Source organism: Myxocyprinus asiaticus, chromosome 31 (genome assembly GCF_019703515.2).
Source record: "Myxocyprinus asiaticus isolate MX2 ecotype Aquarium Trade chromosome 31, UBuf_Myxa_2, whole genome shotgun sequence".
In the NCBI taxonomy this organism is placed as follows: Eukaryota; Metazoa; Chordata; class Actinopteri; order Cypriniformes; family Catostomidae; genus Myxocyprinus; species Myxocyprinus asiaticus.
Window position 1 is genome coordinate 40958351 of NC_059374.1, and position 24081 is coordinate 40982431.

General features: G+C 39.9%; 2 protein-coding genes across 9 annotated transcripts in view; both read right to left on the reverse strand.

Moving 5' to 3' along the window:
- Window positions 1-24081, reverse strand: part of LOC127422620 (gastrula zinc finger protein XlCGF7.1-like) — a 117163-nt gene that overhangs the window by 56914 nt on the left and 36168 nt on the right. For 2 of the 7 annotated variants that reach the window (XM_051666351.1, XM_051666361.1), the window contains exon 1: window positions 10967-11200. The exons of 4 other annotated variants lie outside the window; for them this stretch is intronic. The gene's annotated coding sequence lies outside the window, so the exon portion shown is untranslated. Of the gene's footprint in view, window positions 1-10966; window positions 11201-11351; window positions 11388-24081 lie in introns of those variants that run through there. One more of the 7 variants, XM_051666363.1, reaches the window with a different exon arrangement.
- LOC127422613 (gastrula zinc finger protein XlCGF8.2DB-like) overlaps window positions 4270-24081 on the reverse strand; it is an 88892-nt gene continuing 69080 nt past the window's right edge. The window contains exons 2-3 of one of the 2 annotated variants that reach the window (XM_051666334.1): window positions 5570-5812; window positions 4270-5277 (exon numbers count right to left, since the gene is read on the reverse strand). In XM_051666334.1, the coding sequence (XP_051522294.1) occupies window positions 4286-5277; window positions 5570-5663 (1086 nt within the window). In that variant the 5' untranslated portion in view covers window positions 5664-5812 and the 3' untranslated portion in view covers window positions 4270-4285. The remainder of the gene's footprint in view (window positions 5278-5569; window positions 5813-24081) is intronic. The other variant, XM_051666335.1, reaches the window with a different exon arrangement.

A 24081-nucleotide genomic window follows, 5' to 3' on the forward strand; every position in this document is an offset into this window, starting at 1 on the left:
AGTGCACATGGGGACAAAGATCTTACTTTTTGGGGAAATGTCCTCTGGTCTAATGAAACAAATATTGAACTGTTTGGCCATAATGACCATCGTTATGTTTGGAGGAAAAAGGGTGAGGATTGCAAGTTGAAGAACACCATCCCAACCGTGAAGCATGGGGGTGGCAGCATCATGTTGTGGGGGTGCCTTGCTGCAGGAGGTACTGGTGTACTTCACAAAATAGATGGCATCATGAGGAAGGAAAATTATATTATTATAGATATATTGAAGCAACATCTCAAGACATCAGCCATGAAGCTAAAGCTCGGTCACAAATGGGTCTCCCAAATGGACAATGACCCCAAGCATACCTCCAAAGTTGTGGCAAAATGGCTTAAGGACAACAAAGTCATGGTATTGGAGTGGCCATCACAAAGCCCTGACCTGAATTAAATAGAAAATTGAATAGAAAATTTGTGGGCAGAACTGAAAAACTGTGCGAGCAAGGAGGTCTACAAACCTGACACAGTTACACCAGTTCTGTCTGGAGGAATGGGCCAAAATTCCAGCAACTTATTGTGAGAAGCTTGTGGAAGGCTACCCAAAACGTTTGACCCAAGTTAAACAATTTAAAGGCAATGCTACCAAATACTAACAAAGTGTATGTAAACTTCTGACCCACTGGGAATGTGATGAAAGTAATAAAAGCTGAAATAAATCATTCTCTCTACTATTCTGACATTTCACATTCTTAAAATAAAATAGTGATCCTAACTGACCTAAGACAGGGAATGTTTTCTATGATTAAATGCCATGAATTGTGAAAAACTAAGTTTACATGTTTTTGGCTAAGGTGTATGTAAACTTCTGACTTCAACTGTAAATAATAAATTATGTTTAACCTTATTTAATACAACACTAATGGGTAAACATACAGTAGTATTCAAATGTTATACTTATTGTTTAAATGTGTAACACACTTTACAGATTACAGATAACAGCAGACATTTGATTTAATACATTGGCTAAATGTGTATATCAAAACATATAAAATAATCGAACAAGGAGGCAGGGTCATTGCATTTTCTCCATATTACACAATACTCTGGTTTGTACTAGTGCTGTTTAGTTTGTAAAAGAATCAGTATTATTTAATTAATCTTTTCGTTCTCATTAACCTCCATTGTTTCGGTGGTGAACGACTCGTTTTGTAACAAATCATTTGAGTCTTGAGTGACTCACAAAAACGAAGAAACAGAGTGGCACAAAGTGCGAATTCAATCAAAAGTTATCATCCCTATACCCTACTCACTATGAAGGACAGAGCTCTTGGTGTGGGCACTCTGAAGGGAGCATGGCATTGCTGTATGAATGTACCCTTTGCTAACAGTCTTGTGGAAGCTTCTTCGTTAAAACAATAATTGTCTTAAGCTGGCTCTACACTAGCTGATTTTCAGGTGTTAGCTTCATTAAGATAATCACGGCCAGGCAGAGGGAGACAAGAGAACTCATTAGCACCTCTCAGCGGGAGTTAATCACTTGACCGTCGGGTCTCCCTGCTGAGTTAATTGCTTCAAGCACTGAAAAAACACATCTGTTTTGTTTGAAAAAATCATTGTCACTGAGAAGAACTGACAAGATAACAAGCTGATCAGAATTTTTTTTAATCACACTCAGCTGCATATTACAAACACTGATTAAAATAATTTAATGATTCCGATTCTGTCATTCTGCAGAAATAATGCAATAGCAACTAATGATGCATAAAAATAAATTTGACTGACAGTTGTACAGTTCATTTTAAAATATAACCTTGTGAAAGCCAACCGAACCATGAAGAAAATGCAACATTTTAACTATATTACTGTGGTACTTTTTCAGAACAGGTTTCTTTCTTGCCACCCTGCCATACAGGCCAGCTTTGTGTAAAGCTTGGGAGATTGTTGTCACATGCACAGAATGATAAATCTCAGCCATAAGGGCTTGTAAATCCTTCAAAGTTGCCTTTGATAGCTTCCCTGATCAATATCCTCATGGCACAGTCATCAAGTTTGGAGGGACGGTCCGATCTAGGTAAAGTTTTGGTGGTGTCGTGTGCTTTCCACTTCTTAATAATGTTCTGAACGGTACTCAGAGGGATAGTTAAAGTCTTTGAAATATTTCTGTACTGTTCTCCCAACCGGTTCCTTTCCACAATTTTTTCCAAGAGCACTTTTGAAAACACCTTTCCAACCATGGTGCATTCTTGAATTCTTTCCCATTCACTACTATTAATGTAATCCTCATGGAACAGCTGATTTTATTCTGAAGTAATTAAACCACTACAATTATTGAACGTGTTTACATGCACGTTCTTACACCGATTTTGCCTAATAAGTTGACAATGTGTGTGGTCATGTAAACACAATAAACCACGTTCCTTTATTGGTGTAAAGGCCATATATGGCTTATGAATAACCCGATCGACACAGGTAGATTTTTGCCCATTATGCCGTTTTCGTGTGCCATTCAAACACATTACCCGGTATTCTTACCAGCTCGTCCAATGTGCGCATGTGTTTAGCGCATGCTTCTTTCTGGTTTGATGTGAAAACTCGAGAATAACACTATTGTTACAAAGGTCATGTAAATGTGGATTTCTTGCCTTGTCAGGTTTTTTAAATAAGCTGATTTAAGAGAGTAATCAGTGTATTGGTGTGCTTGTAAACAGGCTCAATGTCAGGTGGGGACCAATTAGCCAGGTAAGTGATCTGAAAGGTGACTGGTTGTACCATGTTACTCTTAAGGGGCTGATCACTTCTCTAAACCAGGTATTTTACCAATTAGTTTTAAATGTTTTAAATTTTACATGTTATTTTCACTTTGATGTTGAGGTTATAGTGTGTAAATACAGCTGGAAAATGTTAAGATTGAATTTATTTACATTTCCAGGATGTAATGTGACAAAACATATGGATTTGACAAGGAACAAAGACTTTCTATAGGCACTGTAGGCCTATATACACAGTACCTTGATGAACTTGATTTTAATGATACAATAATTTGATAAATACTTTTGAAACTGCATTTGCTTTGTTTCTTTTAGAAATTAAGGCATTTTCTCTCAATATACTAATACACTCACTGAGCACTTTATTAGGAACACCTTCTATTCATGCAATTATCTAATCAGCCATTCGTGTGGCAGCAGTGTAATGTATAAAATCATGCAGATATGGGGCAGGAGCTTCAGTTAAAGGTGGAGTGTGTAATTTCTGCGCTACTCGTGGCACCAAACGGAATTATAAAACTAAAGTATTTTTTCAAACAACATTTGCCAACACCCCTCAGACTCATCACTCCCTTTCGCACTCTCTGCACAGCCAAACAAACACACCCCTCCCTTCAGTGCTCCTTCAGAAGCTCTGCCGCCCAAATTCATACACGCCCATTGTCAAGACACTAGCAACTGGGCTAGCTGACCAAAAGACAAATATGGCGGAATCCGGTGCATCTGCTGCCCGAGGGTAAGTTAGCCTCAATAAGTGGAAGTACTTTTTATCGCTAAGAAAATTCAGATGGTATATCCTGTGCATGAGCACGAACCGCCCCCTGTTGCTGCTTGGCTGGAATAGTGTTGTGTGGATCGGTCCGATCCACTGTTTATTTCCCCATTTACAGAGCCAGGGATGTCTACAAACGGCAGAATTTAAAAAAAAATTTTTTTTTACAGTGCACACACAGAACGGACACCAGGCGGACCGTGAAGAGATATTCGAGGAATTTGACAGTGTACTGGTTTAAAATTATACACTCCACTTTTACCTTTTTTTACTTCAACCATCAGAATGGGGAAAAAAAAAATTTTCATTGATTTCGACCATGGCATGATTGTTGGTGCCAGATGGGTTGGTTTGAGGATTTCTGTAACTGCTTGCTGATCTCCTGGGATTTTCACTCACAACAGTCTCTAGAGTTTACTCAGAATGGTGCCAAAAACAAAAAAACATCCAGTGAGGGGCAGTTCTGTGGACAGAAACGCCTTGTTGATAAGAGAGGTCAATGGAGAATGGCCAGACTGGTTTGAGCTGACAGAAAGGCTACAGTAACCCAGATAACCCCTCTGTTCAACTGCAGTCAGCAGAATAACATCTCAGAATGCACAAATGTCGAACCTTGAGGCGAATGGGCAACAACAGCAGAAGACCACGTCGGGCACTTTATTAAGACCACAGTGGTCCTAATTAAGTGCTCAGTGAGTGTACTAGCACTTTGCTGTGTACTCGCAGGACGACGCAGACACAAAAACGCAGAACTATAATCCACCTTACGTCTTCTCATTTGTATGAATTTTTAGGTGTCTTTTTAGAAGTGACATTGTTGTAAAATGTTTACCGCACTGATCGCAGTTAAATGGTCTTTCACCAGAGTGATCGTTAATATGGGATCTGAGAGATGTTTTATCAGAGAAACTCTTTCCACACTGAGGGCAAGTGTACGGCTTCTCTCCAGTGTGAATTATCATGTGTCCATTAATTTGTGACTGAAATCTGAAGCTCTTTCCACACTGCTGACATGTGTAAGGTTTCTCTCCAGTGTGAATTCTCAAGTGATTGTTAATATTACTTATATATGCAAACTTCTTTCCACACTCATGGCACTTGTAAGGTTTCTCTCCAGTGTGAATTCTGAGGTGCATTTTCAATTGGCTGGCTGTAGTGAAGCTCCTCTCACACTCAGAGCATATATGATCTCTCACACCAGCGTGTATTTTCTGATGATCTTTCAAATGTTCCAGTCGTAAAAAACTATTTCCACAAACAGAACACACATGAGGCCTCTCATTTGTATGAATTTTCAGGTGTGTTTTTAGAAGTGACGTTCTCGTAAAATGTTTACCGCACTGATCGCAGTTAAATGGCTTTTCACTTGAGTGAAGGCGAATATGATATTTGAGATACGTTTTATCAATGAAACTCTTTCCACACTGCTGACATATGTGAGGTTTCTCTCCAGTGTGAATTCTTAAATGCTTCTTTAGGTTGTCTTTACGTGCAAAACTCTTTCCACACTGCTGACATGTGTGAGGTTTCTCTCCAGTGTGAATGCTTAAATGCTTCTTAAGGTTGTATTTACGTTTGAAAGTCTTTCCACACTGAGGGCAGGTGAAAGAGTTTTCAGCTTCTGTTTTTTGAGTTCTCTCTTTTGAGAAATTCATTTCAGTCTGTGAGCAGCTAAAATTGTTTTCTGCTGTTTTGAAGCTATGTTTCTCCTCCACTTCATTCAGTTCTTGACTCTCCTCTTTCACTTCAATCAGATCTAAAATAAACAATTAAATGATCAAAAATCAATTCATGAGGGACAAATGTAAAAATAAAAGTAAATCCTGATTTAATAGCAGAACGTGAAGTATCAGGGTAAGTATCTGATGATCTTAGAAGGTTAATTCAGTCATTCTCAATCAGAAAGACAACTGCAATAAAATCTTATGATCTGTTGCTCTATTGTCTGTTATTTCACAGTTCCTCTGATTTCCTAATGACACTAAATCTGGTGAAGCTTTGTTACATAAATGTTCCTCAGCAGTCAATAATGAAGAATGGACACCAACCTATTTGTTCTTCAGTATCTTCATGTTTTATTCTGGAAGATTCTGCATAACTCATGTCTTCTCTCTCTTCTTTAACAAACTCCATCTTCACCATAGTATATCACACAGATTTCAGTTCTTCCTGCTGGTCTGAAGAACTTCTCTTGTAGGATGATGGGAATATTCACAGTATTTATTGGTAAATTGTTGTGGGAGTGGCTTCAATGAAGGTGTGAACTGTGACGGAGCACCAAAGGACCAGATCTGCCAAAATAAAAAAAATTCAACTAAGTATTTTGTTAATTTTCTACATTTTATTCCAACAGTTTTAATATTTTAAAAAAAAAAATAAATAATAATAATTCTCAGGGTTCCCTGAGCATTTTGCCATCCAACCCGGAGCACTTCACTGAAATATTGATCCGTTTCACACCCACAACTATTATAATGCTTCAGAAAACATGGATTAAACCACTGGAGTTGTATGAATTACTTTTATGCTGCCATTATGTGCTTTCTGGACCACTGTTCACTTGCATTGTGTGGACCTACAGAGCAGAGATATTCTTCTTTGTGTGCAAGTTTGCAGCTGGTTTGCAGAACTCTAGATTTTTTTGTCATTACAGAGTGTAAAATACTAATTCTTTTAAATTACCCTTCTTGTTTACTGTGTATGGCACCAGAAATTTAAAAATCCAACAAGTAAATGCATACATTATCTAATTGTTTAGCCTTATAATATGAATGATCATTTGACCGTGTAGACTTTAGCCCCTTCAGACCTTATGTTCCAAGTTTAAGAAAAATACAGAAATACATTTTCCCAATTCATTAGGCATCCATGAGACCAAATAATAATAATAAAAATGTCAACACTCTTTAATTGTAATTTTATTTTTAAAATAAAATAAATGGATGTCAGGTCATACAAACTGTTGGTCTATACTTTATGTTTCTGCTCTTTTTAGGTCACAAACTTGACCAGTATAATATTTCAACTTTAATTTTAAGGTTTTTGCTTTATAGATTGTACATTTGTTTATTTACATTTGTGCTCAAAAGTTTGCATACCCTGGCAGAAATTGTGAAATTTTGGCATTGATTTTGAAAATAGGACTGATCATGCAAAAAAAAACAAAAAACTGTCTTTTAAGGATAGTGATCATAGGAAGCCATTTATTATCACATAGTTGTTTGGCTCCTTTTTAAATCATAATGATAACAGAAATCACCCAAATGGCCCTGATCAAAGTTTACATACCCTTAAATGTTTGGCCTTGTTACAGACACACAAGGTGACACACACAAGTTTAAATGGCAATTAAAGGTTAATTTCCCACACCTGTGGCTTTTTAAATTGCAATTAGTGTCTGTGTATAAATAGTCAATGAGTTTGTTAGCTCTTATGTGGATGCACTGAGCAGGCTAGATACTGAGCCATGGGGAGCAGAAAAGAACTGTTGAAAGACCTACGTAACAAGGTAATGGAACTTTATAAAGATGGAAAATGATATAAAAAGATATCCAAAGCCTTGAAAATGCCAGTCAGTACTGTTCAATCACTTATTAAGAAGTGGAAAATTTGGGGATCTCTTGATACCAAGCCAAGGTCAGGTAGACCAAGAAAGATTTCAGCCACAACTGCCAAAAGAATTGTACGGGATACAAAGAAAAACCCACAGGTAACCTCAGGAGAAATACAGGCTGCTCTGGAAAAAGGTGTGCTACCAGTTTGGTTGCTTAGGTGACCTGGCTGGAGTCACTCAGCACACCCTGGAATTTGAATTAGCAAACTCCAGGGGTGGTAGCCAGCGTCTTTTACCACTGAGCTACCTAGGCCCCCACAGCTTATGCATTTTAGGAATCAGCACCAATTTATGCTTCTACTCAGGTAGGAAGTTCGATCCTTTGCCAACCAACAAAAGCAAAGGGTCCCTTCCAAGATGTTTTCTTGCCTTCCTCCTGAGCTTTCCTGACCAGCAGCCAAAGTTTGGCTTTTGCTTCCACGTCCTGCTTGATCAGCACCTCCTTGATATGAAGCTTGTTATCGTTCAGGTAATGAGAGTCTTTAGCAGCCTGCCACACCACGTCTATGTAGATTCGCATGGTAAAACGCATGACAATATTGCGTATTGGATCTCTTCTGGCCAAGACGGTGCACAACATCAATCAAGTCGTCCAGCTTGCTTTGGATGCTAGGGATCACCTTAGCAAGGATGACAATGGTAACTTTTCGGACATTTTCCCCATCCAATTCGTGAACTCCTATGCGAGTATCTTTGCATTTCTTCCAGACTTTCCTTTAGACCTTTTGTTTTCAATTTGTAGCCGCTTTACATCCTTTTCATGTTGTTTAATCCTATTGGTGTGCAGTTTGATATCTTTACCCATCTGGGAAACCGTCTGTCAGCTTGTCTTTTGAAAAACTTGACATTGCAGTTGCTTTGTCAGTGGAGGTTACCTTAATGTGAGTGGCATCAAGCTTCACTGTTAACTGATGAATGGCACAAAAGTGTAGACAAAGAGACATCATCTTTAGTTTTTTCCCCAGGGAGATTTTTAGAAGGAGTGGAGCAAATAGGTGTTGCAAAAATCTCCTCCTGGGCACCAATTTCAGTCTCTAAGTTGAAGTTTACTGAATCAGTCACTTCCATGTGCTGCTTACAGTCTTTGTCCATGAGGTGTCCTGTCAATATCGTGCTCTTGTGGAGGAACTGGTTTATTTTTTTGCCCATGCTTTTGTGTCAAAAATCCCAATTTTTGCCAGATAAAACTACTACGCCATTTAAATTATCATAACTCGAGTCTTGGAGGCAAAATGTAAACTTGTTAGCCTTAAACTCCTCGAAAGGATACTGAAAGACAAAACGCTACCATCTACTCCGGCATCTTTTATCTTTCACAGCTTAGTTGTCATTCCCACCTAAAATCAAAGGTGTTGCTCCAGTGAATAAGGTCTGTTTTTGTTGAGAGACATGATGTTTTAACATAAAATGTTCGCAACCTTTGCTTGAGTGATTGCATTTAGTCACTGTTTGCTGTTATGATTAAGGTTATTTTCCTTCGTTGAAAACCTCAGTGTAAAAACCACTTAATGAAAAAAATTATAAAACTTTGTTAATGATTTTTTCTTTTTTACACAACCATTTAATCTGTTTTATGAAGTGGAACCACTGCCTTCTAACCCCATCATACCCTGCATCCATTTCAATGGACATCACATGTCAGCCCAATTTTCTTTGCTTCTGGAGCATTTCACCTTATTTAAAGCCTGCAGTCCATGAGATTGGACGCTTGTCAACCAATCAAGTGGCAGTAGGGCTCTGCATGTCATAATTTGAAAAAAAAAAAAAAACAATCCACACTACATTGAAGAGAGGCATGGTAGCACTTCGCTCCAAACACAGAAGCAACATTTTCAACTTTTTTTGTTTCACATTTATTGATATTTTTGCCAATATTTCATGGATTGTATGTAAAATAGAAGGATTGCATTTATTAAACTTAAATTTATTGTAGAATTGCAAGTTTTTAAATCAGGATTTTTTTTCCTTCTCCCCTTTTCTCCCCAATTTGGAATGCCTAATTCCCAATGCGCTCCAAGTCCTCATTCTGGCATAGTGACTCCCCTCAATCCGGATAGCGGAGGATGAATCTCATTTGCCTCCACGTCCGAGACCGTCAGTCCACGCATCTTAACGTGGCTTGTTGAGCGCATTACCGCAGAGATGTAGCACACGTGGAGGACCATGCTATTCTCTGCGGCATCCACGCGCAACTTGCCACGCGCCCCACCAAGAGCGAGAACCACACATTATAGTGACCACGAGAAGGTCACCGGGCCAATTTGGTTGCTTAGGAGACCTGGCTGGAGTCACTCAGCACGCCCTGGATTCGAACTCGCGACTCCAGGGGTGGTAGTCAGCGTCAGTACTCGCTGAGCTACCCAGGCCCCCTCCCAACAATATATTTGACAAATGGTTCAGTAAAATATAATACTTGTTGCAGACTTATTTGATAGTAAATGTGATCTGTTATCGTATGAGTTTATGAAGACTTACCAACACCCTGTTCCCTTTAAAGAATACCACTCCGTTATAAAAGACATTCCAATAAGTGTAATTTTTTTTAATGAAATCTTTAAGTTAAGAGATATACCATAAACAACTGCCCCAACTGTCTTAAGGAGTCTCGTTGAGTAAATCCTGTAATAAGTTTATTTGGCAATTATTACATTCCCGAACTTCAATTTCCCCAAGAGGGAAATTCTTTTGACTTCTCTTATTAATAATAATCATTGGAGGAAAATATGGTTGTTACCATACAAGTATTGTATATCTAATAAAATCCAAGAAGTTCATTTTAAAATATTGCTCAAAATCTACCCATGTAATACACTTCTATCCAAGTACTGTGATGTGAACGATACATGCACTTTTTGTAAAAGCGAGAGGGAAAGTCTCAGTCACCTGTTTTATCTGTGTAAGATTTCATCTTTTTTTTTTTTTTTTTTTTTTTTTTGAGTGAATAGAGTAATTAAATTAAGCTATAATTTTATCATTTGCTATTATGAAAACAAAAACAAGGCTTCTTATTCTTGTAGTGAAATATTACATTCATAAACAAAAATAATTTAAAAAAATTAACTAGAATTGCAGAATTTTAAGTCTTTGAGTGTAATTAATAATAGAAAACGTATATATTTTCTTATGTGCTACGATGAGATCTTTCCTGTCTCATGACTTATGTTTCATTGTTTTGTTTTTTCTTTTTCTTTTATGTCTCAGTGAATGTATTTATGCCCATGTACATAATGTTCAAACGGCACAACGTTTACATTTGTGTATATGTGCACTGTTAATGTTTTGCCTTAATCAATAAAAAAAATAATAAACTATTTAGCAGAGACAGGCCACTTAAATGAACAGGAGAAATTGGAACGCCCAACGGTCAACAGATGTAGAAAGGAAGTCCCGCCTTACAGGTAAACAGCCAATCAACTTTTAGATACAGCATCGCCTGTCAATCAACTCGAGAAAGCGCATGCGTATTAGCTATACAAGCCGGGAAAATCTCAATTCGTGACACCAATGTTGTCAGATTTTACTGCTTATTTGAAATGTTATATGATCGTAATCTTGACCAACAGTTTCGGAGATTTCTGTCTTTTCCCATTCCAGTAGATTGGAGCTGCACTTGTATGCCGCTTGTTTACATAGAAAAATAGCTGCCCGAGAGCGTTCCCAAAATGCCGCCGAGTGGACTGACTTGATCAAAAGACTGTATCATATCTTAAGCAAAACACATAAAAGCTGTTTTATATGTAAGAAATATCACAGTCACATAAGCAAGAGTGTTGTTTCGTATATCAGCTGTAGGTACAAGCAGGTCTCGAAAAAATAATACAAAATCACTTACGTTTCAGTCCAAAATTGGTCAGATTAGCTAAAGCATCAAACACAACTCGCTCTCTGCACAACTCACATACTCTGATTTGAACTCGTGCTGTTTAGTTCGTAAAAGAATCAGTATTATTTAATGAATCTTTTCATTCTCGTTCACTTCCATTGTTTCGGTGGTGAACGACTCATTTGATTCTTGAGTGACTCTCAAAAACAAAGAAACGGTGTTACACAAAGGGCGAAAATCTAATCGAAAGTGATCATCCCTATACCCTACTCACTATGAAGGGTAGAGCTCTTGATGTGGGCACTCTGAAGGGAGCATGGCTGTACGAATGTACCCTTTGCTAACTGTCTTGTGGAAGCTCCTTCGTGAAATAAATAAATAAATATTTTCTTACTTTCGTTTGGAACGATGCTTCGAGTCGAGTGGCGTCATGCAGTCCTCTTCAAAGGCGCAAAAGACCGTTTGGGAAACGCCCATAAAAGCGTCCTCTCGTCCAATCAGAATCGAGGACTGGAACTCACTAGCTGTGTCTCGTTTCGAAGGCTGCGCGCTAGGTAGGACGCGTCCTTTGAAGGTTGCAGTATACCGAGCATCCTCCTTTTAACAAGCCTCATTTAAACGATACGTGCTTCGTAGGACAAACGGAAACAGAACGTAACATGGTTGCTATGACAGCACGCCACTCTTTAACAAGCGCGAGCGCTTTGAGTGAACAAAGTCCCTTTAGAAGGGAATGTATGAGGTACATTTTAGTTGAGTTATAATGATGTAGAGGGAAAATAAATAGATTTTACAGGTGAACATTTAGTCTGTAATCCTTTATTTTAATATTACTATAATTATACATATTATATACTCTGCACCCATCTACTGAGGTACTTCAACTTGGGAATGAACATTACTTGCATTTGAACATCACATTTCGAGCAAATTGGCATCATTTTATTTAGACAAATGATGTTAATTTCCATTGAAGCAAAGAACTGTGGGTTGTGAGTGCCCACGAAGGATACACCTCATGCATCCTCCGAATTCCCATGAAAGAAGGTCACATTCGAAGGCTGCATTCGAAGTGTCCTACTCGCTTTTCTGAAACGAGACAGCCTCAATGACGTATGCGGCCGACAAATGTGACCTCTGGAGGATGCAGCCTTCCAAACGAGACGCAGCCGTTGTTTTGTAAAAATAATAAAAGTAGTTTGCATCTGTACATTAAGATTACCTAGACAAATAAAGTTTGTAGACAAACTTTGAGGTTGGCTTGAAAGTTTACAGCCTGTTCTGTATGTTTAAAAAAAGATTTAAAAGCTTAATTAGCTTGTTAGTTACAGACAGATAGATAGAAAAGACTGATAGACAGACAGAGAGATGGATGGATAGACAGATAGCACGTTTTTTCTTTTTCTCCCCAATTTGGAATGGCCAATTCCCAATGTGCTCTAAGTCCTTGTGGTGGCGTAGTGACTCGCCTCAATCCAGGTGGCGGAGGGCGGATCTCAGTTGCTTCCGCGTCTGAGACTGTCAACCCACACATCTTATCACATGGCTTGTTGAGCGTTACTGTGGAAACATAGCTCGTGTGGAGGCTGCATGCCATCCACCGCGGCATCCACACACGTGCCGCACCGAGAGCGAATCACATTATAGCGACCACGAGGAGGTAACCCCAACGTGACTACCCTCCATAGCAACCAGGCCAATTTGGTTGCTTAGGAGACCTGGCTGGAGTCACTCGGCACACCCTGGGATTTTAACTCCTGACTCCAGGGGCGGTAGTCAGCATCAATACCTGCTGAGCTACCCAGGCCCCAACCATGGTGAATCCTTGAATTTTTTTTTACCATGCACTACTATTAATGTAATCAGGGCTCTCAAGTTTTATCAAAAATTTGGAGTGAGATTACATCTGTTACGTGAGGAGCCACTCAAATATTGGCAGCAGGGGCCCAACCCAGTTCTCAAGTTTTTGCTAGCAGTTCAATTTTACCTACTGTTCATAATAGACCAGCACAAACAGAAATTAGAACAATTGGTAAATTTGATAAAAGACAAATTCATCCAAATAAAATAAATTGTTTTATATATTTCAAAAATACAAATGTATCAAAAATAAAAAGAAATTTGGCCCCAAACGAGCCAACTGAACAGCAGTTCTCAACGTACATACTGTACACATAAAGTAGGATTTCAGAACTTGCCCTGAGCATGTATGTCAAGCTGTGTGTGTGTGTGTGAGAGAGAGAGAGAGAGAGAGCGAGAGAGAGAGAGAGAGAGAGAGAGAGAGAGAGAGAGAGAGAGAGAGAGAGAGAGTACACATTTCAGCTTATGAATGGTGTTTTTTAAGTGTTTGTTGCACATTTTGATGCCTTGATGACAGGGGTCATCTTAAAGCATTGTGGCTCAAGGCCAGCCATTTTCACCGTCATGATGGATGATAGCGTTCTGTCCAGAGCCAAACTGTTCCTAGTTTTGGTTTTGTTCAAACCCACCATGGAGAACACTCTCTCTGCATCTGCATTCGAGTGGGGAAGAACTAAAACCAGTATGGCAATCTTAGACAGCCTTCCAAATCTGCTCAAACCGGTCACCTTTAAAACAAAATGAACCAACTCTTACATTTTTTTATTCGCATTCATTAAGTTGATTAAATGTCAAAGGGTGTAGAATACCTCTTACCCTATTCTTCACTGATGACATATTCCCCCAAAAACTCTCAATGTCGAAAGTGGCTGGGTCTTGGGGCATGGGGATGTCCATCAATTGATATTCGAGGAACTCTTCGCTGAGCTGATCATGCTCTTGGGGTCTGTGGTATGGAAGCAGTTCAGCAAACCTAAAAAGAACAAAATGTGCACAACAGGGTTTGTTTTGTGAACATCAAACTTCACAATCTATTCAAAATGTTTAGAAATGTAATATAGGAAATAAAAGAGGAATAATAAATAAGGAAACCCTTACCTGTCGACAAAGTATAAGGCATCTTCAACATCACACTCTGTCCTCTGCTGGAAGTCAACAAATTTTGCTAGCTTTAGTAGGGCCTCTCTCAGGGGTAGTTTCTCTAGCGCATATTCCACCACCCTCACCAGAAACACCAGTGCTGCCTGTTGGAACCTCTGTACATGTTGAGGTGTTGTATCTCCTGTATCAAGGAGCCGATTGAGCGTAGCCTGAATTGTAAATCCAACATTCAGCTTTTCACCTACCAAAGAGAAAGCAGTAGGAACAGGTACGTTAATAAGAATAATATTTTTCTTCCATGGGTTTCTTTATAGACTTCATTAACAACTGAGAATAACCACAATTGCTAACTTGAATAGCCCTCTTTAAGTATATCCCATCACATCAGTGACAAAATAAACATCTCTTTGTGGTCAGTGAGCGGATGGAGTATGTGTATCTGCTTATGTGAAACTTGGGAGCATTACCTGGCAGTTGGCTCTCTAGGTCCTTGTAGTGGATGTCATGCAATTCTCGACCCTGTAGTGCTACTAGCTTTAGAAACTTTGAGCACAACTTGCGAACAAACTTTGTCATCTACAAAGTTGTATTTCAGAAAAGATTTTCAAATACCATTTGAACAAAGACATATCGGCTACTGAAAAAATGGCCAAACTTAACACATTATTGGCAGAAGCATGGGCCGACCTTCCCATTGACCTCTTCATGGAGAAGAAAGATGGATGACCTCGCTCTCTGGAGGAGGAGGCTCAAGATGGAGAAGGCTGGCAATGTAGCTTGATAAGAGGAGGTACACTTCCGTTAGTGGGTTGGAAAATGCATCCACCAGCCTTCGGAACCTTGGTTGTTTCTCATCTGTGAATAAAGTACAGGTTGTGCATACTACATAAGTTTATGTTTCACTCTCTTGTAATAATCTTGCATTAGTGTCAATGAAATATGCAGCCTACTTAAAGACTTGAAGTAGCTGGTGAGTGACTCATACTGCCGCAGAATGCGAGTCACACAGCTCTCCAGGCTCAACCATCGAATGGAAACATGCTGTAGCATTTACATATATTCGCTACCGTGGAAGTCACAAAATTTGTGATGAAAATATATAATCCTAAATATCAATTCAATGAAAATCTTCTGCATTTCCTTTGTACTACACTGGTGCTGGTTAAATCACAAACCTGACAGGTATCCTTTACAGTTGATGCTTCCCCTAAACCAGTATCCAACATCCACAGTCAGATCCTCTGGATCAAATCCAGTTACCTGCAATACATGATCATTTAATCACATTCCATTTTGTTTACAGACTCATTACAATACAGCACAACAAACTATTTTACTTGGCATTAAACGGATAGGTCATGGAAAGCATACGTGATCAAACTTACTTCCAAAAACCTCTGCCCAGTCTGTTTGGCCATGTTGTGGATGATGTGGCATTATCAATGGACAGACTTGCACAGTTTCCCCATGGTATGGCATTTTTCTCCACTTAATGCTTTCTTCTTCCCTGTCTTGTCCACTGACTCATCCACTGTCTCCTCTATGGTCTCTTCTACTTTCTCCCTTGCTGTCTTCTCCACCGTCTCTGCCACCACCTCTTCCACTGTCTCCTCCTCTGATCTGGCAACCTTTTTAGGGGGCTGACCCTTTGGTGCCCAGAATGAAATCATACTCTTTTGCTTTTTCACTGACATCTTTGAAACAGACAAATGCAATGATTAATGTATGCATTGCCAGGATATAAAACATTACTGAAATGATAGCCAGAGCGCTCTGCTTTAAGAGATGTAGTCTTAACATAGCTGAAAAGAGTATTAATACAGTACAATCTGAAATAAAATAATGAAATACATCTCTAGTCCTTTCCTTAGTTTCAGGTAGCCAAAGCTAAGCTAAAGCTTCTGGTTGCAAAGCAGTTGGAGAGTTTTTGACTGCAACAATAATAATTTAGCACGTATTTAGCTATATTCCCCAACATCAGCTCTCACTATTTTTGATCACAGGCAAGTGATTTCGTCCAGGAATCGTAAAATCAAAATGCTAAAAAAAAAAAAAAAAAAAAAAAACACGAATGGGTTACCTACTGCATTCATCGGATCTTGCTCTTCCAACTTCCACTCCGGGTGTGTGCGCATCCATGTTGCCTAGTAACGAACGTGCTTGCAGCGGGATCACGTAATTTACCGGAAACAACAAATTCTAATTTCTGATTGGTTGGTAGGTGGCACTTAACTCCGTGTAACTCGAGACAGCTATGAACTCGGCAGAGAACTTCCTTCCGTATGCCTGCGCCTCGTCCATTAATTGTATATAGCTGGACAAGTTATCCCTCCTCAGCGTGAAAAATACAAGGTGAGCGTGTGAACTGGTTGAAATGCGTGTCTCACGGTTAATGCGTGAGACTTGAGAGCCCTACAGCTGATTTTATTCTGAAGTAATCAAAACCACTACAATTAAAGACAGGTGGGAGGTATGTGATCAGGGGCCGTTTACACGACAACGTTTTCAACTAAAAACGGAAAACTTTTTAAATGTTTTGGCTGTTCGTTTACAAGACAATGGCGTTTTGGGGCCTGAAAACGCAAACTTTTGAAAACGGGTTTCAAAGTGCAAGTTTTTCAAAACGATGCCATTATCGCCTCCGTTTAAACATGCAAAAACGCGAATTTGTGAAAATGATGACGTCATGCGCACGCGTATTACTTGTTATATAAAGAATGATGGATTGATAGGCATCAATTGGAGATGTATAATTATCAATATGAATACTGGTGTCTGTGCAAATAACAATAATCAACCATTTATTCATTTGGATTGTTTTGTATGGAATAATTTTCAATTATTCTCATGTTATAATCTGGTGAAATTTGATACACCCAGTTACACATTTGCCCTTTGTTGCAAAACATGGCAAAGAAGTCAAAATCCTCGGGCTCTGGAGACATTAAAAGACACTTACGTGTTCAGGATGAAAGCCCCGACAGGCCTACAGACCGGGGACTCGATTTGGATGGCGTGGCGGGAGAAGGAATCCAGCGTCAGTTGTCCAACATGTCGGTGATGTTGGCGAAGATTCTTGCTGACTTAGAGGATCTCGCTGTAATACGTCGATCGATTACGGCGATGGAAATAAAATTCTCTGAGTTAGGTACAAGAGTGACTGATGTTGAAAAATGAATTGATTTTCTGGAATCTTCGGAGAGGGAATTAACCGCTAATCCACCCGCGACCAAAGTAGATTTGGAACATCTCCTTGAAAAGCTTGAAGATCTTGAAAATAGAAGCCGCAGGAATAACGTTTGAATTGTTGGAATTCCTGAGCATGAGGAGGGCAGAGATATGGTGAAATTCCTAGACGAGTTTTTCCCAGGTGTGATCGACATAACAGGCCACAAGCTGGAAATCGAGCGAGCTCACAGATTAGCTGAGGGTGATAGGCCCCGATCGATTCTGGCCAGATTTCTGAGATCATCCGATAAAGATCTTGTGTTGCGCCAGGTGAGGAGCAAAGGGAAGCTTTCTTGGAAGAACCATAATATTTTCTTGTTCCCGGACTTTGCGAGTTCGACTAGAGAGAAACGCGATCGGTTCAAGGAATGTAAGAAACTCTTACATCAGAAAAAGATCTTCACTCTGATGTTCTCGGCCAAATTGAGAATAGAAACGAAGGTCGGTCGCAAAGTATTTACATGTCCAAATCTGGCAATGTCTTTTATAGAATCATTGACTGAGTAACCATTGGACATTTCTCATGTGAGTGGGTCTGACTCGCTGTACTTACTCGAGGAAGCTGGGCGACATTTTAGGTTTTTTGCGTTGGCTCTGCAGAGTGGCTGGAGCTTGTTTTGTGAATAAAACTTTCATTAAAGAAACTTTTGCATTGATTGAAAGATTATTTTGGCATTTAAGTTCACGGACAGATTGAGAGTGGATACTATGGATGACCGCAAAATATCTACATGCTCACAAAAATGATGTCTTTTATAAAGTTGACAGATTGTGTAAGTCATGGTACAGCGCATCCGGAAAGTATTCACAGCGCTTCGATTTTTCAACATTTTGTTATGTTACAGCCTTATTCCAAAATTGATTAAATTCATTATTTTCCTCAATTCTACAAACAATAACCCATAATGTCAATGTGAAAGAAGTTTGTTTGAAATCTTTGCAAATGTATTAAAAAGAAAAAAAAAACACATGTACATAAGTATTCGCAGCCTTTGCTCAGTACTTTGTTGAAGCACCTTTGAGGCTGTAATTGGTGCCAAGTCTTTTTGAGTATGATGCTACAAGCTTGGCACACCTATTTTTGGGCAGTTTCTCCCATTCTTCTTTGCAGGACCTCTCAAGCTCCATCAGGTTGGATGGGGAGCGTCGGTGCACAGCCATTTTCAGATCTCTCCAGAGATGTTCAATCAGGTTCAAGTCTGAGCTCTGGCTGGGCCACTCAAGGACATTCACAGAGTTGTCCCGTAGCCACTCCTTTGTTATCTTGGCTGTGTGCTTAGGGTCGTTGTCCTGTTGGAAGATGAACCTTCGCCCCAGTCTGAGGTCCAGAGTGCTCTGGAGCAGGTTTTCATCAAGGATGTCTCTGTACATTGCTGCATTCATCTTTCCCTCGATCCTGACTAGTCTCCCAGTTCCTGCCGCTGAAAAACATCCCCACAGCATGATGCTGCCACCACCATTCTTCACTGTAGGGATGGTATTGGCCAGGTAATGAGCGGTGCCTGGATTCCTCCAGACATGATGCTTGCCATTCAGGCCAAAGAGTTCAATCTTTATTTCTCATGGTCTGAGAATCCTTCAGGTGCCTTTTGGCAAACTCCAGGCGGGCTGTCATGTGCCTTTTACTGAGGAGTGGCTTCCGTCTGGCCACTCTACCATACAGGCCTGATTGGTGGAGTGCTGCAGAGATGGTTGTTCTTCTGAAAGTTTCTCCTCTGTCCACAGAGAAATGCTAGAGCTCTGTCAGAGTGACCATCAGGTTCTTGGTCACCTCCCTGACTAAGGCCCTTCTCCCCCGATCGCTCAGTTTGGCTGGGCGGCCAGCTCTAGGAAGAGTCCTGGTAGTTCCAAACTTCTTCCATTTACGGATGATGGAGGCCACTGTGCTCATTGGGACCTTCAATGCTGCAGAAATTCTTCTGTATCCTTCCCCAGATCTGTGCCTCGATACAATCCTGTCTCGGAGGTCTACAGACAATTCCTTGGACTTCATGGCTTGGTTTGTGCTCTGACGTGCACTGTTAACTGTGGGACCTTATATAGACAGGTGTGTGCCTTTCCAAATCATGTCCAATCAACTGAATTTACCACAGGTGGACTCCAATCAAGTTGTAGAAACAGCTCAAGGATGATCAGTGGAAACAGGATGCACCTGAGCTCAATTTTGAGTGTCATGGCAAAGGATGTGAATACTTATGTACATGTGATTTTTGTTTTTTATTTTTAATAAATTTGCAAAGATTTCAAACAAACTTCTTTCACGTTGTCATTATTTTCCTCAAAATTCTACAAACAATACCCCATAATGAATTTAATCCATTTTGTAATAAGGCTGTAACATAACAAAATATGGAAAAAGTGAAGCGCTGTGAATACTTTCCAGATGCACTGTATATACTTTTATGCGGCCTCCGAGTGAATTGACTCGATCATCCGAGGAACCGGGATGCCGGTTTTGTTTCTTTTTGTATTGGTTCCGCCTAGCGGCTGGAACTTGTTCTATTGAATAACACTCCTTTGGAACAGCTGTGGATTAATCTTCGTTCTTCGTGCTTATTCCTCCTGCTGGCTGTAGTTTGTTTTGTTGAGTTTTTTTACGGGACACTGGAATGATTACGTCATCCTCTGAACTCATAACAGCTGGCTCACTGAACATTCGTTTGTCTGACCGAGGAATCTGAACGGTTTATATCGGCTGGAATTTGTTTTGTGGAAGATCACACCTTTTGAGACAGTTCTGTGAATCTACACATTCTTTGTGTTCATTCTTCCTATTGGCTGGGTTTATTTTACAAAGTATTTTCTGTTATGTAATTTTGCCTCACAAATTTGTGAGGCAAAATTGAGCAATCCGATGGCAAAGTTGCCGTGGGGGCTCGTGGGCGTTCATGGACATTTTGAGTTTAGAGGGATTGTCGCCGGTTGGCGCTTTCGTGCGCGGGGTTAATGCGCAAGTTTTTCTTTTTTCTGTTTGTTTTGTTCGGGGGTTGATTTGTTTCACTAATGGGGAATGTGGTCTGTATAATTTTGTTTTTGACACAATTTATTTTTTCTACTATATCAAAATGTCAAATGTTAATATGAGTGTACTATCTCTCTCCACATGGAATGTGAATGGGTTGGGGCACCCCATAAAAAGAAGGAAGGTTATTACTTTTCTTAAACGTAAGAAATATGATATAGTGTTTCTTCAAGAATCACATCTCGCCCTGCAGGAAGTTGAAAAATTTGGGAAGATATGGGGTGGACATGGTTTTTTTTTTTTTTTTTTTTTTTAAGTGCTGGCCCAAGTAAGAGCAAGTTAGTCATTATACTGATTAATAAACATCTACAATTCAAATGTCTCAAACAGATTAAAGATAAATTAGGAAGAGTCATTATTGTTGGCTGAAATTCAAGGACAAAGTTTGATTTTGGCTAATATTTATGCACCTAACGCTGATGATCAGGGCATTTTTATAGATCTTGAAGGGATGTTGCAAACCGCTGGCACCCCTCATGATATAATATTGGGAGGAGACTTTAATCTTTTGATGGACTCAGTCCTTGATCATAGTGAAACAAAAGTGTGTAAGCCCCCTAGAGCAACATTGACGCTTCGCAGGATGTGTAAAAATCTTGGTCTTACGGATATTTGGAGACTTTTGAACCCATCTGGTGGGGACTATACATTTTTTTTTTTTTTTTTCATCAGTCCATAAGATTTATTCTAGAATAGATTTTTTTTATTTTTTATATCCAAATCCCTCATTTCATCTGTTGTTGATTTGCTCAATTGGAAACATTTTAGTCTCGGATCATGCCCTGGTGAGTTTAGTGGTGATGCCACATATTGAGAAAAAGAAATCATATAGTTGGCGCCTTAATGTGTCCCTTCTGCAAAATCCTGATTTCCAACAAATGTTAAAGACTGAAATCAATATTTATATGGAGACCAACTGGTCCTCAGTATCCTCTGTGGGCATGGCTTGGGAGGCACTTAAGGCGGTTCTTAGGGGTCGGATCATACAGTATGCCTCATTCATCAAAAAATCCAAAGCACAAGAACTTATGGAGTTGGAAAGAAATATTAAAAGTGCCGAGGCAAAGCTGAAGTGCTGTATGTCAGCTGATGGCCTCAGAGAATTGACCCGATTGAAATACAGATATAATACTATTTTGTCGCGGAAAGTGGAGTTTTGGTTATTCAAGGCAAGACAGTCATACTTCGAGTTGGGTGACAAAGCAGGGAAGCTTATGGCTAGATATATAAAGCAGAGAGAGTTTTTTTTTTTTTTACCATTCCCTCGGTGAAATCTGCAGATGGTTAAATTTTTACTTCAGCCATTGATATTAATAATGCTTTTAAAGAATTCTATCTTGATCTCTATAGTTCCACGTCTTCATCCACTGATGAAGATATTAGAAACTTTGTGGAACCATTAGATCTTCCTAAACTGATAACTGAGCAAAAAAACTCCCTTGATTCTGAGATAACCTTGGAGGAGCTTGATGAGGTAATTAAGTCCCTACCTACTGGCAAAACCCCGGGGCCAGATGGTTTTGCCACAGAATTTTTTAGATCCTATGCTACAGAACTGGCTCTACTTTTATTAGAAGTTTATACTGATTCATTAAAGAATGGAAAGCTTCCTCCAACCATGACACAAGCCCGGATCAGTCTGATTGTTAAAAAGGACAAAGATCCAAACGAGTGTAAAAGTTACCGTCCAATTTCCCTGATCCAACTAGATGTAAATATATTGTCAAAAATTCTGGCTAATTGATTAAGTTATGACATCACTTATACATATAGATCAGGTGGGATTTATTCAGGGCCGTAACTCTTCTGATAACATCAGGTGTCTCGTCAATATCATGTGGTCAGTAGCGAATGATCAATCTCCGATCTCAGCCATCTCACTTGATGCCGAAAAGGCGTTTGATATGGCAGAATGGGATTATCATTTTAAGATTTTGGAAATGTATGGGTTCGGGAGTACATTTATTGGTTGGATTAAGTTACTTTATAGACACCCTGTAGCAGCGGTACAAACAAATGGATTAATTTCAGATTATTTTACTCTGGATAGGGGTACTCGGCAGGGCTGCCCTCTTTCCCCATTATTGTTCTGTCTTGCCCTGGAACCATTGGCAGCCGTGATAAGAAAGGAGGATGATTTTCCAGGGGTGGTGGCGGGAGGTGTGCCGCATAAGCTTCTGCTTTACGCAGATGATATTTCATTATTTGTCTCTGAACCTACTAGATCTATGACTTGCCTCCACAGAATTATTAATTCCTTTTCCAAGTTCTCAGGATACAAAGTCAATTGGGCTAAATCCGAAGCTTTGGCTCTGACAGGGTACTGCCCAGTTACGGCTTTTCAGCCGGGCGCCTTCCAGTGGCCCAAACAGGGCATTAAGTATTTGGGCATTTTATTCCCAGCAAATTTGTCTGATTTAGTTAGTGTAAATTTTGACCCTTCAATAAAAATGTTTTCGAGCGATGTGGGAAGATGGGCTTCATTACATTTATCTATGATTGGGAAGGTTAATGTTATTAAAATGAATTGTATTCCAAAATTTAACTACCTGCTACAATCTCTCCCTGTAGATGTCTCTTATTTCAAGGAATTTGATAGCATAGCGAAGGTCCTTCATTTGGAATGGTAAATGTCCCAGATTGCATTTCAATAAGTTACATAGGCCGATAGACAAAGAAGGGCTAGGCATACCCAAGATTTTGTTTAATTACTATGCGTTCAGCCTCAGACATTTGGCTCATTGGTCACTTCCACCTGAGAGAGCCCCTCCCTGGTTTGGTATTGAACAGGCAATTCTTGCCCCTATTTCACCATTACAAAGCATCACTGTCAAACTATTCGGAAAAGTTAAGTTACACCCTGTTATTTCGCATTTACACTCGGTATGGACTAAAGTGTCCAGATTGTTTAAATTGGACACTTATTTAAATGTTGCCTCGAGCATATGGCAGAACCCAAGACTGTGTATTGGCAAGTCTCCTTTCTGCTGGCCGGAGTGGAATGTGAGGGGGGTTGCTACACTCAATGACCTAAATGAAAGTGGTGTGTTGAAATCGTTTGAAAACTTGGTCCAACATTTTGGGATCCCCAGACCTCAGTTTTATAGGTATTTACAACTGCACCACCTGCTTTGTACTATTTTTGGGAGTAGCACACATCCCCCTAAGGAGGCAGATGCTTTGGAAGAGGTGATTGCGGCTTTTGGAAAAGGTCATGAGGCATCAGTGTACTACTCCCTGTTAATTCAGAGTATGGGGGACGGAGCCTTAACTTCTCTCAAGAGTGGGAGAAAGATTTCAACTTGGCATTGGAGGAAGGAGTGTGGGCTAAGATTCTTAAAAACGTTAAGTCTGTATCTAGTGATGCAATTCTTATACAATTCAAAATTTTGCACAAATTTTATTGGACCCCCTCTAGACTGTATAGACCTGGTCTTAAAGACACACCCACCTGCTGGAGATGCCAATCGGAAGATGGAGACATGGCCCATGTTTTTTGGTTGTGTGTCGAGATCCAGAAATTCTGGTCGAAGGTTCAGAATTTTGTCTGTGACGTGGTGGGCACTCAGGTTTCGTTTTGCCCCAGACTTTGTGTTCTGGGCGATGGGGCGGTCATCGATGTGGGGGATGGCCATATAGAGAACTGGGTTCTGACATGTGTGATGATCGCCAGGCAGGTTATTTTGAAGGGTTGGAGGTCAGCTGGTGTGCCCCCATATCTGGAGTGGTGCACGGAGGTGGGGAGGGTGGCAGCTTATGAGGAGGTGTCATCGGGAAGACAGGGTGGCTTGGTTTATTCGGAAATGGGGCAGGTATTTGGAGTTTTTGGAGGGCTCTCGGGTGGGGTGTGGAGAGAGTAGTGTATTATAGTTAGTATGATTATTATGTATGTATTTATTTGTGTGTGTGTGTG